General features: G+C 43.1%; 1 protein-coding gene across 2 annotated transcripts in view; it reads right to left on the reverse strand.

Moving 5' to 3' along the window:
- The window catches only part of LOC126518025 (uncharacterized), a 75,460-nt gene that overhangs the window by 46,823 nt on the left and 10,166 nt on the right, over positions 1-18,471 (reverse strand). For both annotated transcript variants that reach the window (XM_055064207.2, XM_050167867.3), the window contains one exon: positions 3,323-3,406. In XM_055064207.2, the coding sequence (XP_054920182.2) occupies positions 3,323-3,406 (84 nt within the window). The remainder of the gene's footprint in view (positions 1-3,322; positions 3,407-18,471) is intronic.

The raw sequence follows: 18,471 nt of genomic DNA on the forward strand, positions 1-18,471 counted from the left end.
TAGACGTGAGTGCGAGTGAGTGTGAGCGGAGGTGAGTGCAAATGAGTGCCAGTGAGTGAATGGACGTGAGTGCGAGTGAGTGTGAGCGGAGGCGAGTGCAAATGAGTGCCAGTGAGTGAGTGGAGGTGAGTGCGAGTGCAACTGACTGCCAGTGAGTGTGAATGGACGTGAGTGCGAGTGAGTGCCAGTGAGTGTGAATGGACGTGAGTGCCAGTGAGTGTGAGCAGAGGCGAGTGCAAATGAGTGCCAGTGAGTGTGAGTGGAGGCGAGTGGGAGTGCAACTGAGTGCCAGTGAGCGTGAGTGAGTGTGAATGGACGTGAGTACGAGTGAGTTCCAGTGAATGTGAGTGGAGGCGAGTGCAAATGAGTGCCAGTGAGTGTGAGTGGAGGTGAGTGCAAATGAGTGCCAGTCAGTGTGAGTGGAGGCGAGTGCAACTGAGTGCCAGTGAGTGTGAATGGACGTGAGTGCGAGTGAGTGCCTGTGAGTGTGAGCGGAGGCGAGTGCAAATAAGTGCCAGTGAGTGTGAGTGAGTGTGAGTGAGTGTGGATGGACGTGAGTGCGAATGAGTGCCAGTGAGTGTGAGCGGAGGCAAGTGCAAATGAGTGCCAGTGAGTGTGAGTGGAGGTGAGTGCAAATGAGTGCCAGTGAGTGTGAGTGGAGGCGAGTGCGAGTGCAACTGAGTGCCAGTGAGTGTGAATGGATGTGAGTGCAAATGAGTGCCAGTGAGTGTGAGTGGAGGAGAGTGCAACTGAGTGTGAGTGAGTGTGAATGGACGTGAAAGCGAGTGAGTGCCAGTGAGTGTGAGCGGAGGCGAGTGCAAATGAGTGCCAGTGAATGTGAGTGGAGGCAAGTGCGAGTGCAACTGAGTGCCAGTGAGTGTAAATGGACGTGAATGCGAGTGAGTGCCAGTGAGTGTGAGCGGAGGCAAGCCCGTGACATTCTGATAAGACCGATGGGGCCGATTTTCGCAGGCGACGCTAGCTCCATCTGGATTCTAATGGTAGTTGCACTGATACCAGAAAAATGTTTACTAATAATAGATAATGTTTTGAATATTATTCCCTTTCAATCTAAATTTAAAAATGAAAGGCGACGTCTGAACAATTTCTAGTTGCTTAGAAAGTTACACGTGTATCGAAAGCGCGATGACGCTTGTGAGGAATACCGCACAGCAGACGACCGACACCGACGTCGTCTGCTTCTGCTATCGCTTTTGCTCTGCCCGCTTGCTTTGGCCAGGTATATCCCACTATATATATATATTCTTATTTAGGACTCAGAATTAGCTTGTACATTTACCTTTGAAGGTTGGCACTGCTGCATAGGCCGAGAGAAATCACAACGCTAATCACACTAACTTGCTGCCAATAAGCAGCGTTATTAGAACATCATCGATGTTTACATGAAATAAAAAGCATGTGAATAGCGTTTCAGAAGATATACTGGTGCGTAACATGCATAGTTGTTTATGTGCAATAAGATACTACATACAGTCTTGCCACACATTTCTGGTGAACACAAGCTGTCCGCCGCTGAGTGAAGAAATACATCCGACCACATAAAGCCGTCCCACGATGGTATGTTGCTAAAGTTCCTCCAATTATGTAGGTGAAGATGTCACGCCGCTTCGTTCACAATATTCATAAACTGCATCTTGATTTGAATGAGTGCCTCCTGTTTGAGCAGAAACATAGCTTTCACAACGGCGAATTCTGTCGCGGCTGTTCGTCTTCTGGTCCAGAATGCCTGCTCTCTCTCTCTCTCTCTTGCAGTTAACCATTCGAGAAGTCACGTTATAAAAATTTTAAGCGTTTAGGCTGAATTTGCTTCGAAAAGTTTATAATTTCAGATAGAAATGGTTTTCTGTGTGTGCTGGTTTGATGCGTTGCAAATAAAGTTTACATAATAAAGGCTTAGCTGACGTTTCGATTACCGCCGCCGGCGGTGCGCTGTCGTCGTTTCGATGGTGGCGCCACCTCAAGGCTTGGGCGCGAAACACGCCACATGCCACAGGTTTGGCGGAGGCGAGTGCAAATGAGTGCCAATGAGTGTGAGTGGAGGCGAGTGCGAGTGCAACTGAGTGCCAGTGAGTGTGAGTAAGTGTGAATGGACGTGAGTGCAAGTGAGTGTGAGTGGAGGTGAGTGCGAGTGCAACTGAGTGTGAGTGAGTGAATGGACGTGAGTGCAACTGAGTGTGAGTGAGTGTGAATGGACGTGAGTGCAAGTGAGTGCCAGTGAGTGTGAGCGGAGGCGAGTGCAAATGAGTGCCAGTCAGTGTGAGTGGAGTCGAGTGCGAGTGCAACTGAGTGCCAGTGAGTGTGAATGGACGTGAGTGCGAGTGCAAGTGAGTGCCAGTGAGTGTGAGTGCGAGCGTGAGTGGGCGCTTGGGTGAGTGAGGGGAGCTGAGCGTGAACGTGAGTGCGAGGCCTGGAAAAATTGAGGTGAGGGTGTGAGTGAGTATTATCCCACAGTGCCAACCTATGAGTGCAGATTAGGGTAAACAAAGGCGCTTTTTAACGTCACCATTCGTCAAAAGCAGTTGTGCATGTCTGTTAGGTTACGCTTGCTCCTGGGCACACTATCTTGGACCCAGCAATTGCCGCGAGGTATTGCCCTGCAGAGCAAAACCAGCCGCTCATGTGCTCTACACAGCAGTGGATGGCACTTTACTCTGCCTTTGGAATTATACATTCACATACCCCTGTGCCAGTAAACAAGGGAGATAGTTGAAGCAAGCATTCAAGGGTGCACAGGAGTGGCACATCCTTTAAATGTGCCAGTATCTATGTATAAAGAACAAGCAACAGTGCATGACACAGAACATAAAAAAGGAGACAGACAAAGAGCTGACTGTGTGCTGCGCTTCGCCCATTTAACTGTTTCTTGTGGTGTTACTCATTCTTTCATGTAACATGTAGAACCAGCCAAAGCTTGCACTTTACTGTAGTGTTTCCGAGTCTTAGACTTGCATGCGTCTTAGTCCAATGGTGCTGTTTTGGTTTCCTCCTCCCCCCCCTTTCTAGCATGTTTCTGCCCTATGCATATACGTAGTCGTGCCATATTAAAACAAAATTTAGTTGGAAATTAGCACTCATCTATGTCTGTCCTTTCAACTCTTCCTTTGTGCCTGAAATTTAGTCACACAAAGTCTATAAACTTGTCAGGGAAAGTGCAGCATGGCTGAGATGGCAGGAAATGTCAAGACTGCCTGACCATACCTGTTGGAAAACAGGCGTCTGTGCTGGGATATTTTGCACATTTCTAAAAACAGGAATGTCACTATACACAAGCCAAAAGAACCAATCTTTGGTCGTCGATCACCTGAGCTCGCTGGAGGCAGACTTCAATCTCCTTCTGAATCTGTGGCAGCCACAAGCGGATCTCTGTGGATGAGCGAACCTCCTCCTGCACAGAAAACAAGACTACATCCAGAAATGTGCCACCTGAAAAGGTCTGCGAGACTCCAGGGCGTTCTTGGAAGAGCTGTGCTTTCTAAGGCTCTCAAATGCATTCTGATATAATCTAGCACAGAACACTTTTAAAAGGGACACTAAAGAGAAACATTGGGCCAGTTTAGATTGATAAAGGATTCTTAAGAACTGTACTTCATTCAGTGTCTTCATTACTAGAAGAGGAAATGAGGGTCAAAGTTCCCCTTTTGAATTTCATGACAAAATCCCAAGGCTGGTACATCAGTGTGACGTTATGGATTGCAAAGCATTTTTTGCATTTAGGCCATTGTGGTTCAGTAAATGTTCTTGGAACTCGATCTTTGGTTCTTTTAGGATACGATGTCGTCCATTTTGACCAATAGAAGATTAACTAGGCCCTAGCAGATGGCATCGAAATCCATGATGTCACATCGAGATGGTGCGGGAATTTCATGGCAACCAGTCCCCACCCCCATCTTTCGTTTTTGAGTCTTTTCTGAGGTACCAAGCATCTTCTAGCAGTAAGACTGGCTTTTCACTATTGTGGGAGGGTAACATAGCTCAAATAATTTTTCTCTTCAATGCCAAGTATTCATTGTGGACTTGAAGCAATGGAAGTTGACCAGTCTTCAAAAAACCACGTTGCAGGGCTAGTTGGTGAATGTTGTTATATCTGAATTGTGGTACAGTAAAAGAACACCCACAAGAAAACAGACATTTTGGTGGATGACCTTCAATTTCGTCTTTATGCATATGTGCTCTATATACACATATATAACGTCTGTTTTCTTCTTGATATAAATTATCTGTAAGTGTGCTCATATCTACGTCCGTCCTTTCATGCATCTTCTTTTGCTGCACCACAATTCTGGTAAAAAAATACAGCTGACCTGTACATCACAGTGGACATTTCTTACCAGAGTTCTGCACCTACAGGATGTGGTACAGAACTCTGCCATACCATTTCAGTGCTTTTTAAAGTACAGCCCGATTGGCCGATCAACAGAGGAGTAATGTAGCCTCCCAACCAGCATGGTTAAGTGATTATTCGACTACAATAAGAGCATCATCCTCTCATCACTAACGGATACAAGCAGTAGGCACTCACACACAAACGTAAAAAAAAAAAGATAAAGGGAAGGCAGAAATGTTTAAAAAATAGCCACAAAGAAGATTATGCGCTTAAATTTCAAGCAGTAGAAAGCTTGTGATAGCACGTTCTAGCTCAACAAAAAGAGTGTGTAAAATTGGTCAAGAAATCAGGGCACTCTTTCACACATGTTATAATGAAGCACTTGAGCAAAAGCCAGACTCGCTACAAAATAGTGACAAAGAGTGCTGCAATACGGGCTTGTTGGTATGGCGTCTTAGAATAGCACTGTAAGGCAAATAGGAGGCACATGAAATAAATAGCACCCTGTCTGCCTGTTTCATGTGCCTTCTTGTGTCCTTGTCTGTTTTCACTGCAAATAGTACTCCAAGCGCCAAGAAGAACAGCAAAGAAAGGAAAATGAACGAGCAATTCTTGCAATAAACCTGTTCGTTTAGAACAAACAGAAAAACACAAACCTAATAGTCGTGGGTGAAGGGTTGCATTGTTGCAATGCCACCAAACTGAGTATATTTCCCACATTTAATTCTGATTTTACATAAATTGAGATTATAATGTTCAGAGAATCTATTGTTTGGGTTTAAGGGGCCATCTGCCCGAAGGCTGTGCACAGATATGTCGCAATGAATGACAAAATTAATTATGATTATTACTGTAAAAGTCAGGAACGGCAGTGTATGTCTTCAGTGAACACGGCAGTGAATGGAACGGCAGTGAATGTCTTCAATCTTGAAGACATTCAAGATGCCTCAGTTTTGCTCATCTGTCTTTCCATAGAGTGTGTGCCTCCAATGCCCTGTGAAAATGAACAGTGCATGTGCGTTGCAGCCAAAATACGCACGCATAGATCAGCATGTGATTCCTGGGATGGCTTATAGTAAAGAAATGGATGAAGCAGGTGTACTACACACAGTTGAAGAAAGAGGTTTTCATATAAAATATGCCACTCCCACTTTAGCAGGTGACCGTTAACATACATGATCACTTGCAAACTGTTAAGCAACTTTATATAAGGCTTAGAGAAGCACAACTAATAGACCAGCTTACGTACAAAACTGCTACGATTTAGAATATGAAATGCTTTCGTTAAAGGGGCCATAACACCCCATTTTTGATGTTGAGTTATGCATCACATGTTATACTGTATGTGTCCCACAGTAAGCTGACAAAGTTGAGCGCATTTGATGAGGTCACAAATTTCTTCGCTTAATGGTCTGCGAGTAAAAACACAACCAAACAGGGACACATGGACAGGACATTGTATTAATCCTGTAAATGTGACCGTGTGCCGTTGTGTTTTTATGCACAGATAATATGCTATTAGAAATGCACCAATAAGACTATCAAGAAGTTGCAGAAAATTCATATTTGAACTTTTTTGATATCGCAGTTTAACCATGATGCAGCAACCTGGCATCAGTGATGATGAGTGACAACGTCAAGTGAGGACAATGTGTGTGGTATGCGTGTGGTTTCGGTTACGCATTCACATCTTGGACCAAGATGGTTTATGTAGGCATCTTGAAGGTGCAGTGTGGTGCAATTTCTATCATTTTTTCACTTTTTGGGCAACTTAATGCAGCATTTTTCACTTCAACATGGCTCAACTGGTACGCATGTACCACACATGTGATGACACATGTCCACACATGTTAAAATGACAATAAATAACAAATATTGTCAATTCCTAATAATACAAATAATGATCCAATATAACTTGTCAACTTGTCAACTGGAAAGGCAGCGGCAATAGCGTGAACATGCGTCTAACCAGGCATTTTTGCATACTTCAGTTGCTGCTCTCTGCCATCGGTGACTGCGACAACAGCATGTTTGTGGAGACAAGGACGCACCCCCTTCAAGATAGCGGTCATGGGATTCACAGCCTGCCAGATCTTCGCTTCAACGTGCAAGAATCCTGGCGTGATTACTCATATCACTTGTCAACGGGAACATCACATGACCTTCAAGAATACATACAGTATAAAAGGCCCCATCTGTACCATTTCGACTTCAGTGGGAAAGGCAGCGGCAATAGCGGGAACATGCTTCTAACCAGGCATTTTTGCATACTTCAGGTAAGACTTCCGTTTCCTTGCTATAGAAGTGATGATTGCTTTTTGCTGCTGCTGCCTTTCCCACAAAAGATGTGCGATTTAGTTACGTCGCTGAAGGCGCTTTTCACCAAATTGTTGTTGCTGTCGGGTGACATTGAAGAAAACCCCGGTCCTGGGTCTGGTACAACTGCTATCCTTCAAAGTTTGCAAGAGGGTCAAACAACAATTCTTAGTAGACTAAGTGATATTCTAGCAAGACAAAATAAGCTAGAAAATACAATGGGTGACTTCAGAGTAAGGTTAGATTCCCTAGAGTCAAGGATAGCTATCCTCGAGGGCATAGAACGCGAGACTGTTAGTACGAATAGCAGTATGGCAAAACGGTTTGGAAACGCAGATACGACAGAAAAACAAATAGATCACTTAGAAAACAACAGCAGAAGGATGAACCTAATTGTCTACAGCTTCGAAGACAATGAACCACGTGAAAGCTGGCAAACTTCGGAAAACCTTGTCAGGAATCTTTGCCAGGACACGTTAAAAGTAACCGTAGGGATGATCCAGAGGCCCATAGAATAGGCAAACATACTCTTGGGCATAAACGACCGATTATCGCAAACTTTGCATCATACAAGGATATCGAACTGATCCTAAGCAACGGCAATAAACTAAAAGGGACTGATTATGTAATCTCACGGGACTACTCTAGGCGTGTCAGAGAAATTTGTCAGAAGCTCTGGGCTGTTGGTAAACCAAGAAAACTTAATGGTAAAGACAAGGTGTCCTTGGCATACGATAAACTAATTATAAATGGAGAGGCGTTCGTGTGGGATGAAGACACCCAATCAGTAAAAAAACTAAATAAGAAATGACCAATCTTAAGCAATAGAAAGCCCCAAAATTCGGTATGCTCTGTTCTCTTAATAAACTGCCAAAGCATTAAAAACAAGGTTGATGAGTTCTATGCCCTACTCCAGACGACGAATCCAGATATCGTTTTTGCTACCGAATCATGGCTAGATAAGAGACAGTGAAGTGTTTCCTTCAACATATCAAGTCTTTAGAAAAGACAGGAACTCTAGGGGCGGCGGAGTATTTATCTTAGCTAAGGAATTCTTGCAGTGTACCGCAATAGACGTGGAAACCAGCGATCATGAATCACTTTGGTGCAGGCTCCGCACTCCTGATAAAGGAACGATAGCGCACGACCACAAGTTATCACATCACTGGATGATACACTGGCCTCGCTTCCCGATAATCAAATTGTGCTAGCAGGTGAATTCAATTTTCCAAACTAAAACTGGGATAAGAGCATGCGCACAAACGAAACCTGTTCAGCATTTTTTTGATATGGTTTGCAAATATAGGTTTGATCAATACGCGATGAACGGTACACGTGGAAATAACATTCTTGACCTACTATTCTGCAATGATCCGAGCGTTGTTCATGACGTCTGTGTTTCACCTGGTATTAGTGATCACAAAATTGTCACTGCAATGCTTACTCTTCCAAAAATAATTCCTGCTACCCATGAAACTCGCAAAGTGTATGACTACTCTAGGGCAAATTTTAATGAAATCAGTCTTGGTTTGGAAGCAGCGTTTCAGGCTTTTTCACAACACTCATCCGAAGGTGTGAACGTTCTGTGAATTCTTTTAAATGCGTGCTGTCATCATTGACTGAAAAACATGTACCATTCAAATACGTCTCAGACAATGCAAAAGTAGACAAACCCTGGATGACTTATGAGGTTAAAAGGAAGATAAAGCGAAGGACTCATGCTTATCAAAAATATAAAAAGAACCCATCAAAGGAACATGAGCGCCGTCTACAAGAGTTACACACAGAATATATCGAGGCTATCGATACCGCCAAGGACATGTACTTCTCCGGACTAGCTGATTCTATCAAGACAAATCCAAAAGCATTTTGGAGCTATCTAAGAAAGACGCGGAAGGAGAGTACAGGTATTCCAAGTATTCTTCACAATGGAATCCAGATATCTGAAAGCAACGCTAAAGCGGACTGTTTTAACAACTACATTAAATCGGTATTTCTAAAATCGAAACATAGAAATACTTTTCCCAACACTACATACAGTGTGCCAAACGTAATGCTTCCAATTACTATCACATTGGAGGGTATCACGAACTGTCTCAACTCCAATAATGAAGCCAAAGCAATTGGACCAGAGGGAATCTCTCCGAGGATACTCAAAGCCTGTTCATTCATTATATCTCAATACTTAAAAATTATATTCTGCAAAACCCTCGAAAGTGGCGTGCTCCCTAAAGATTGAAAAAAAGCCCATATAGTTCCAGTGTTTAAAAGCGGTTCCAAGTCATCCGTATCTAACTACAGCCCAATTTCACTTTGTTTCATATGTTGTAAAATCTTTGAGCACATTCTTTATAGCAATATCATAAGGCACTTAGAAGGAAACAATTTTTTCTTTCCAAATCAGCACGGTTTTCGCAAAGGCGTGAGCTGTACCACTCAGCTGATAGAACTATTTCATGAGCTTCCAGATAGTGCTGAAAGAAGAATACGTACAGATGCAGTCTTTCTCGATTATCGCAAAGCCTTTGACTCCGTATCACATGATCTGTTAATACATAAAATGAGCACTCTTAATTTGGATGCGAAAGTCATGAAGGTTATTGAAGACTACCTGAACGACAGAATACAATGCGTAGTTATAGGAGGCAAGAATTCTAGTTTTGCCCAAGTCACTTCTGGAGTGCCGCAAGGCTCGGTACTGGGGCCGCTGCTGTTCTTAATTCACATCAATGACATCGCTTCATACATTTCCTCACAAATTAGACTTTTCGCAGATGACTGCGTTGTTTACAGGTCCATTCGCAATCAACATGATATAGACGTACTCCAGCAGGGCCTCAACAGCATAGCCTCCTGGTGTCAAAACTGGGAACTTAGCCTGAATACTGATAAATGTTACCAGGTAACATTCACTAAATCTAAAATCACTAATGAACCTACTTACAAACTGGGAGTTTCCATGCTCAGGAAGGTTAACGAAATTAAATACTTAGGTGTTCATCTAACTGCTGATCTGTCCTTTTCCAGCCGTATTGATATGACCGTCAGGAAAGCCGGGAAAATGCTTAGCCTACTTATACGAACCCTTAGAACTGCCCCTCAGATTCTTAAAACCATAGCATATAAGTCCCTGGTAAGGCCGCAATTAGAATATGCCACCGCCTTGTGGGATCCCCACTAGCGGTACCCGATCGATAAGTTGGAAGGCATACAAAGCCGCGCTGCCAGGTTTATATCAAAGCAGTACTCCAGACACGCAAGCATAACAGCAATAAAGAAACACATCGGACTAGAGCCGCTACAGATAAGACGCCAGAAGCACCGACTGAAACTTCTGCATGCAATATACACTGACGCGACAGGCATTGACAAGTTAAAATACCTTAAACCACCACACTATATCTCAAACAGAAGAGACCACAGTTTCAAAATACGTGAAATTTCCTGCAAAACAAACTATATGAAGTTTTCTTTCTTTCCCCGCAGTATTTCTGAATGGAATAAGTTGCCAGTCGAAGTTGTGAGTGCTCCCCGGGAGGCATTTTTAAGACTAATCAATGATTTGTAATTGCAATCGTCTTCCAAACCAATGACTGCAGGCTGAATGAACTTTTTTCTTATACTGTTTTTCTTGTACTGTTTCTCATTTACTTTTTTCATGTACTTATTTTTATCTTGATGCATTGCTCCTTTGTCATCCCTCCCTTTTGTGTGATTATATTCTCGTGCTAGTCACTTTATGTTGTACCCACTCCCCTGCTATAATGCTTCGGCGCTGCAGGGTGTACTGTAAATAAAATAAAATAAAGTCAGTATTGGGGGCGAGGACTTACGTACTCGCCATCTGTCGGAAGCGCCTGCCTTGCGTAGTACGAGGGATCATGCAGCGCCCTTCTCAGAGGTTTCGCTTATAGCGCTCAATAAAAACACCACGCAGCAGCCCTCCTAGACATTTCTGCAAGTGCTCTCAAAACAAGGGAAGTTTTTTCTGTATAAATAATAATCTTGGGCAAGCTGAAAGCACATAATCATTTACAAATGCAATCTCTTTACTGAATATGTACAGTGAAGGCTACTGCGCTTAGTCGCCGCGATGGAGTCTCCCGAACCAGTTTCTTGCGTGAAAGGTAGGCAGATGCTGAGAGCAAACTATGTGAAGTATGTTCTTACACCGGGCTGTCTGTATAACCTAATGGAGCATAACAGAATGAAGCCTTAATGCAGCGATCGCACGGATTCCCAGTGACCAACTGCACGTCTGCATGCATATCCGTGAACAATGTTTCGGTTTAGTTGCGTGCGCATTTTCGCACCATGCTGTGAGCTTTAGGTCGCAGAATATGAGTATTTGGCAGTACACAAGCAACTATTGTTGTGTGCACTATCAGAACTGTTCAAAAATAATTTCGATTATGATGTGCCGTCGCAACGATTCAATCTTTTTTATTTCTTCTTCTAAATTCTGGGCGTTTCAACATTATTTCTCAAGTTGCATCACACTGTATGTTTATCGGTCTTCCCAGCGTGCTATTTCCCGCTGCTTCTTTTTTGTAATCCAGTGCATTAATTAATCATTTGTCTCGCATTGATCATCGGCACAAGGTTGGCATAAAAAAATGCAGTACTAAAGCACTTTTTTAGTCCTACCTTCCCCAGACATCTGTCGAATGGAACCGCCTCCCAATATTGCAGCCATTCAAGATAATCAAAAATTTCGCGATGCACTAGCAACCTTTGTTTATGTTGGAGAATGTTATAATTATGTTCTAACAAAATTCACTGTACTGTATTGATTGTCTTTTCAACCTATATTACACACTCCCCTCTGTAATACCTTTGGCCCTGAGGGTATAATAAATAAATAATAAAAAATAAATAACACAAAGATGACCATATGCCATACCTTTTTTTTAATGTGCTTCTTACCGTTCCCTTTCCATTCCAGTGAACTTGCCAGTATCTAGCACCAACAAGTTCATAGACCAAACTGTCATGACATTAGCCAGGCAGCGGGTGTGGGCGAGTGTCTCAGTGTGCGTTTTCTGCTACTCACCGAACATCGCAGACCCGGTGCCATAGCAGAAATCTTCCTCCCATCTGTGCTTGCTGCGTACCCGAGTTGTAGCCGATGGCTGTCTGCCGGTTCTAAGTTTCGCAAGCCAAGCTTCATGCAGCTTCTTCTCCTGTGGCTACATGGGAATAAGGCTGACGCCAAGCTCCGTTGCATACGTCCGGCACTGCAGCACTGAGCAGTAGCCTACCATGCTGCACGCCTCCAAAGCCAGCCACTACCTGTTATAGTACTTTCAAATGTTGTCAAGCAGACACCTAAGGCGGGAAAGCCTCACTGCTTAATCAGAACCGCAGCACATGTGGAACTTTATACTTTCATTTTCAGCTCGCTTCGGTGCTTCCGAAGCAGTCGACCCAGCTGCTTTCTCCACATGATCTGTCATGCGATGTCACGCCGATGGTGACGCCAGCTTTTCCAGTGGTGGAGCTTGCCCGCAATACCTGGGCACATATATTAACTCATAGCTCAAGTAGAACAGCCACATGAACTATACAGTTCCAATGGTTTCAAATAAACTTTATTTCCTGCATTACTTCCAGCGAGCAGTGATGGCAGAGTCCTTTCTAGTTTTAGTACCAAAAACGTGCATTTTTGTTAGCCTTTTGTGATGCATTCACTCATCATTCAAACTTAAATTTTGAGCAGAGGCTGTTCCACATATATACTATTTTTAGGTTTTTCACAGCACTAAGGTCAGAATCTGAGGTATTTGGTAAGGCAAGACAGCACTCTATGTGTTTGCCTCGCTTGTCCTGTCTTTTGCACTGCTCCTTTTCAAGACAGTCTTTTTATGCAGCAGAAAGTTTTGCTGCAGTTTGCCTTTAACGAAACAGTGCTAATCTCATTTTACCACTGGTGTTTACTATGTACAAGCTACTTCCTTAAAGGGCCCCCCACCATGCCACATAGGAAATTTTGGTTATACACTGAAAGTTACATTCTCTCTAGGGAGCGTTATACCTAAAGAATTTTTCAAACTGGTTCATTAATAGCTGAGATAAATATTTCAGTGCACCGAACCCATGATTTCAGGAGACGAGCGTCACTGCCAACATAACACTCTCTCCAATTGCCCCGTTGAGCCTGCACAAGCAGAATTCCTTCCCTGCACTCTCCCATACCAGAGCTCGAGGATCGCAGGACGCATACGTCACAGGCACGGACTTTCTTTCCCCCCCCCCCCTCCCCTCCCTTTATTGCTGCGCAGTGCACTTCCGTTGATGGCATCGCACGCAAGCGGTTGCATTTGTCTCGTTTCGCGCAGTGCACGATTCTGTGCGCTATGCACAAGAGCACCTGACCAGTCATGTAAGTCATTGCTATATGAACACTGAGGCAGCAGACACAAGCATGATCGCGCGCTGGAACAGGGTAGAAAATTACATTGTTTCATTGTCTGCATGAGCAACTGAACGACTTGGGAAGACGCAGTCAAAACTGAAGTACATCTTTCTTGCTATGGTACAAAGTGAAACAAAAACAAGCGGACATTAGGGTTGTGTGTTTTATTACTTCTCTAAACTTGCCCATTGAAGCAACAGATTGCACAAATAACAGATGTTGCCTTGAATAATTCTCGGAGTCACGTGTCACTAAAAGCAACATCACAACACAAACACGTATTTGTAGGTGCACTTGCGCATATACGTCACCTCTACAGCTGGGAGAACGGCGCCTATGAGAACAAGGGCAAACAGCGTTTGGTTTGAAATTTCAGCTCTTTCCGTGGTGCGTAGTGATGCAATACTTAGCAGACGTGATTGTTAGTGTGCATTGTACGCGCTGTGCTTTTGCCAGCTCAAAATGGCCAGTCCTAGTAAGCAGCCTTTAAACAACGCTATTTGCCACTGCATACATAGTGAAATACTTAGGCATTTATAATTTCTCTAGAATTAACTTCGTTCTATCATGTTACTTGTGTTACAAATTCTGCTAATCGCATTCTTGGTTTCTTATGATGCAACGTAACTTCAACTTTGAACTTTACCTTTGTATCTATACAACGTACAGATAACAGGGGCACAGGCAAAAAGTCACAAATTTGGCTTGAAAAGGTCTGTGTCCCTCATTGGATGTTTAACAAGACATAACAATGCGTGCACAAATACAACACATGAACACGTGTATTAGTAAGACAATATAACTATAAACAATGTGTGGCTAAAATGGGACAAGTTGTACAAAATTATTTTTGCACAGCAGCAAAAACACCAACATGAATGCAGAAATTGTACATGTCATACAAACTACAGAAAAAAACAACAGAAAAACGAAATGCAGACAGCATAAATCACTTTTCATTTAAGAAGAACTTCACAGAAATACAAAATTTAATAAGTCACTCTGCAGTTGCAGCTTAAAATGCATGTTCGTCAGAAAAAAATAAACAAAGGCACTAAAGCATACATGCAAAAGACAGTATGAATGGCAAGTATGGGCACCTAATTGAAATGATATTAAGTATGCCAATTAATCAAGAGAGTTAAGTAAAGATGCCGGAACATGGCATAGCCTTTGATTCGCACAGTTAGTTCTTGAATGCAGTACATGCAAAGTTTCTCTATGACGTGTACTGCAGCTGCTTGTATTTATTGTTAGTCTTGACTCAAGAAAATTAGCGCTGCTTTTTCTTTTTTTTTTCTTTTGTAAAATTGTTGACACACTTAACTTCAAAATACTCATTTACAGAACCCTGGTTGGACCTGTGCCCCAATATGCCTGTTCATTGCACGGCCCACACAAATTTAAATTACCAGCCCGTTCAATACATTGCTTCAGAGCATTCTTTCACCGCTGGCACCTTGGCATAAAAATTCCAGCTCGACTTACTGTGCCTTCGCACACAATCTGTCTTTTTCACAGGTTTTATCATTCTAAGCCAGCAAAAACATTTCACCAGATAACTGCCCCACCAGGACCAGCTATGTTGTTTACGGACTTCATACTCGTACAGTTTAGCAATGCTTCTTGGTCCAGACAACTTCTGATTGGAGCAACAATTGCATCAGTCGATTTCAAAGTCACTTCTGATCACTTATGAATACTACGAACAGACAAGCACACAGTAGGACAAAAACAAGGAAGACGACAGGGCAAGTGCTCACTTAGAACTAATTTCCATTCTGCAAGGCTCACAAATATATCAAATGGCATTCTGAGATGTGCAGAAGCAACGGCAGACTGTCAGCACACAGGAAATTCAAGGTGTCTTCAAATCATATTCCTGTTTTAATGTGAAGCATTCTTCGCCTCTTTCTAGGCACTTGGGTGGTAAATAGGTAGCTAGGTTCCCATCTTGCCTTTTCTCAGACCTCTCCAATAAGAAGAAATGCACGACAAATAGTTGAATCAAACCTTTGCCTTCGAGCACAGCAGTCCAGTGCTCTAACCACTCAGCCACAATCAAACGCATACTTCTCTCATGCCAAAGTCAACTAGTTCATTGAGATGTTTGGCATGTACCAGTTTCTCGTATTCTTCCCTCGTGACACTAAGAGCTTTGAGACACTGTGCCAGACTGCACTGCCTGCATTCTCCTGTGCTTACTCTGTGCAATTTATACTGTTTTCATCTGTACCGCGACATGAAACAAAGCGATGGGGGCTGTTATGCAGGCTCGTCAAAGGAGGCAGTCTTCAGTGTGCACTGAATGCATGTGGCCACATTTGGAGCACTCCTGTTTTCTTCACTCTAAGGGGCGAACATGTTTTTACCGTGACCTATCATGACGGCATCAAGGGACAAAAATGATTGATGTGCACTGCCACTCTTCGGTCGCCAGAATTTTCTGCGTTGTCATGGGCACTGCAGCCGCTGTTTTCATTTGAAGTGTTTGGATGTTAATGACCCTGGAAACCTTAAACACCCGAACTCTGTCAAGTGAGGCTAGCTTAGCAGGACTCTTTGAGGAACTATCAGACATTGTTTGGGATATCATTGGCCTTAGTGAGATTAGAAGAACTGGTGAGGCTTATACAGTGCTGACTAATGGCCATGCCCTCTGCTATAGAAGTCTCCCAGATAAGAAGCAATACGGGGTAGGATTCTTAATCCGTAAGGACACAGCGTGCAACATTTACCAATTCTACAGCATTAATGAGAGGGTAGCAGTCGTCGTAATCAAACTTAATAAGAGGTATAGATTAAAGGCAGTACAATCCTATGCTCCAACATCCAGCCACGATGATGATGAAGTAGATCACTTTTATGAAGATGTCGAATTAGCGATGAGAAAAGTGCAAACTCAGTATACTATAGTAATGGGCGACTTCAACGAAACAATGGGGAAAAAGCAGGCTGGTGAACAACATATTGGCAACTATGCTGTTGATTCTAGGAACGATAGAGGAGAGATGCTGGCAGAATTCACAGAAAGGAATAAGCTGCGAATAATGAACATCTTTTTCAGGAAGCGTAGCAACAGAAAGCGAACCTGGAAAAGCCATAATGGTGAAACAAGAAATGAAACTGAATTCGTACTTTCTGCTGATCCCAGCATAGTGCATGATGTAGAAGTGATAGGTAGGGTAACGTGCAGTGATCATAGGTTAGCGAGGGCTAGGATTCACCTCAATTAGAACAGAGAAAGAGTAAAATTGGTCAAGAAGAAACAGGTCAACCTAAAGGCAGTAAGGGCAAAAGCAGACAAATTCAGGCTGGTACTTGAAAACAAATATGCAGCCTTAGAACAGCGAGATGAAGATGGCATAGAGGTAATGAATGAAACCATAACTAGGCTGGCTTCAGAGGGAGCAACTGAAGTGGGAGACAAGGCCCCAAGCTACCCCAAGTAACAAAGGACCTAATAAAGAAACGACAAAGAATGAAAGTGTCCAACTCAAGAGATAAGGTAGAATTTGCAGAACTGTCAAAACTGATCAACAAGGCGAGAATAAGTGATATTCGAAACTATAACAGGTACATAAAAGATTTTATGGAATACTCATTCTTTTATCAAAATGTTCACAGTCTCCGAACATTTTAGCTAATGATTTCGACACTTATCTGACTGAAATGTGGTTGAATCCTGATTTTGTGTGTGGAAATTATTTAGCACTGCAATATAAATACATCGAAGCGACTTGAGGAAACTGCTAAACTCGGTGGAGGTATTTTAATTGTCGTGCAAAGCAGTTACCACATTTAGAAGGGTTAACCTTGAAGTACTTCTGGAGACTAGCTGGCTTTAGGTTGTTTCAGAGTAAAAAAAACCTGCTTGTGTGCAGAGCTTACTTTCCCAACTAATATGAGCAGCACACTCTTTGCCAAACACATGTGTACCTTAGCCAATAGAATTGATGGAGAGAAATACAAGTTGCTATTGACAGGTGATTAGGTTGTGCCATTTGTTGATATTTCTTGAGTTTCTTGGTCTGAAGCAATTGAACTGTGTTCCAAACACAGCCAGACACATATCACATCTCTTTCTCACAAATTTTCCTGTAAAAAATGTTACCGAGGCTGACAATAGTTAAGTTCTAGCATATCAGTGGCAAACTCCCCTGGAATTCATTGTGGTTTTAAAGAATGAGACAGTGCCAGATATTATAAATGAGCCATCAACTTATTCAGGTGGCGACTATCATGGCTTTACACCATCTAAACGACACAGATTTCTCTGCACTGTATGAAGCGAAAGGTGTAAACGAAGCAGTTTGTGTAGTGACTGAATTCACCAGACACTCCATGAATATTTTTATTCCTCGAAAGAAACATCAGTCTAGGCACTACCCTCAGTGGTTTATGAAGAAGTTGCACTCATTGCTTATAAAACTTGAATTATCAGACAAAATACAAGGACACAAGGCTAGCCTCTTGGCAGGCTAAGTTCAGCAATCTACACAAAAACGATAAGCATACCATGCGCCGTATCAAGGCTGCCACCAATGCTACTTTTATTGAAGACCGTTTAATGCGAGATCCACAGCTTTTGTTTACCTATGCTAAAGATAAGTCACACAAGGCACCGATAACAGCTTCATTTGATCCTTCTAGAAGTATCCTCACGAGTTCCTACGATATCGCCGAAGTGTTTGCCAAACAATTTTCTTCTGTATACATGAAAGCAACTCCTGCTCCTGGTGAGCATGACACAGGGTTTGCCTATAGTGACCATTTGATCATTCCGACTTTCTTAGAAAACAATGTTGTCATGGCCATAAATGGGCTGAAACCGAAGTGTTCACGTGCATGGGGATATAAAGAAATAAAAAAAAGGAGGTGGAGCAAAAGGCTAGGTGGTGCCAGCCGCCGCCCGTTATAAAAGGTGTAGCCGCCATCCATCCATCCATCCATCCAAATAGCCAAGAAAACGCCATGTCATGTGGCTACGTCACGAATTTTCGTTGGCTGCCATGCGGCTTACATGTGCTCTTCTCCTCTGTTGTTGCTTGTTCTAGCTGTTGTACTTGTAGTGGGACACTCTCCGTGTCGCTGCAACTGCAGTTTTTGTCGCGTCCATCGGGATATTTCCCACACTATCAGCTTGACTCCGCTGCCACAACGTTCAACACCGATTTGTAGTGTCTTACGATCGTGGCCGATGCGAGGGTTTTGTTGAGGTTCGTCCTCGCCATCGCCGGCTGCAATATCCGAGTCGCTAAGTGATTGGCCACGTCTAAAGCGCGAGACACATGGCGCGATTTTCCGTGTGATCTGTAGTACGGCGCGTCGTGTGCGACTTGCCGCATGCGGCGATTCGGGACACATGGTACGAATGAGCGAGCGGCGGCCCAGA

The sequence above is a fragment of the Dermacentor andersoni genome, chromosome 11, assembly GCF_023375885.2.
Source record: "Dermacentor andersoni chromosome 11, qqDerAnde1_hic_scaffold, whole genome shotgun sequence".
NCBI classification, from domain to species: domain Eukaryota; kingdom Metazoa; phylum Arthropoda; class Arachnida; order Ixodida; family Ixodidae; genus Dermacentor; species Dermacentor andersoni.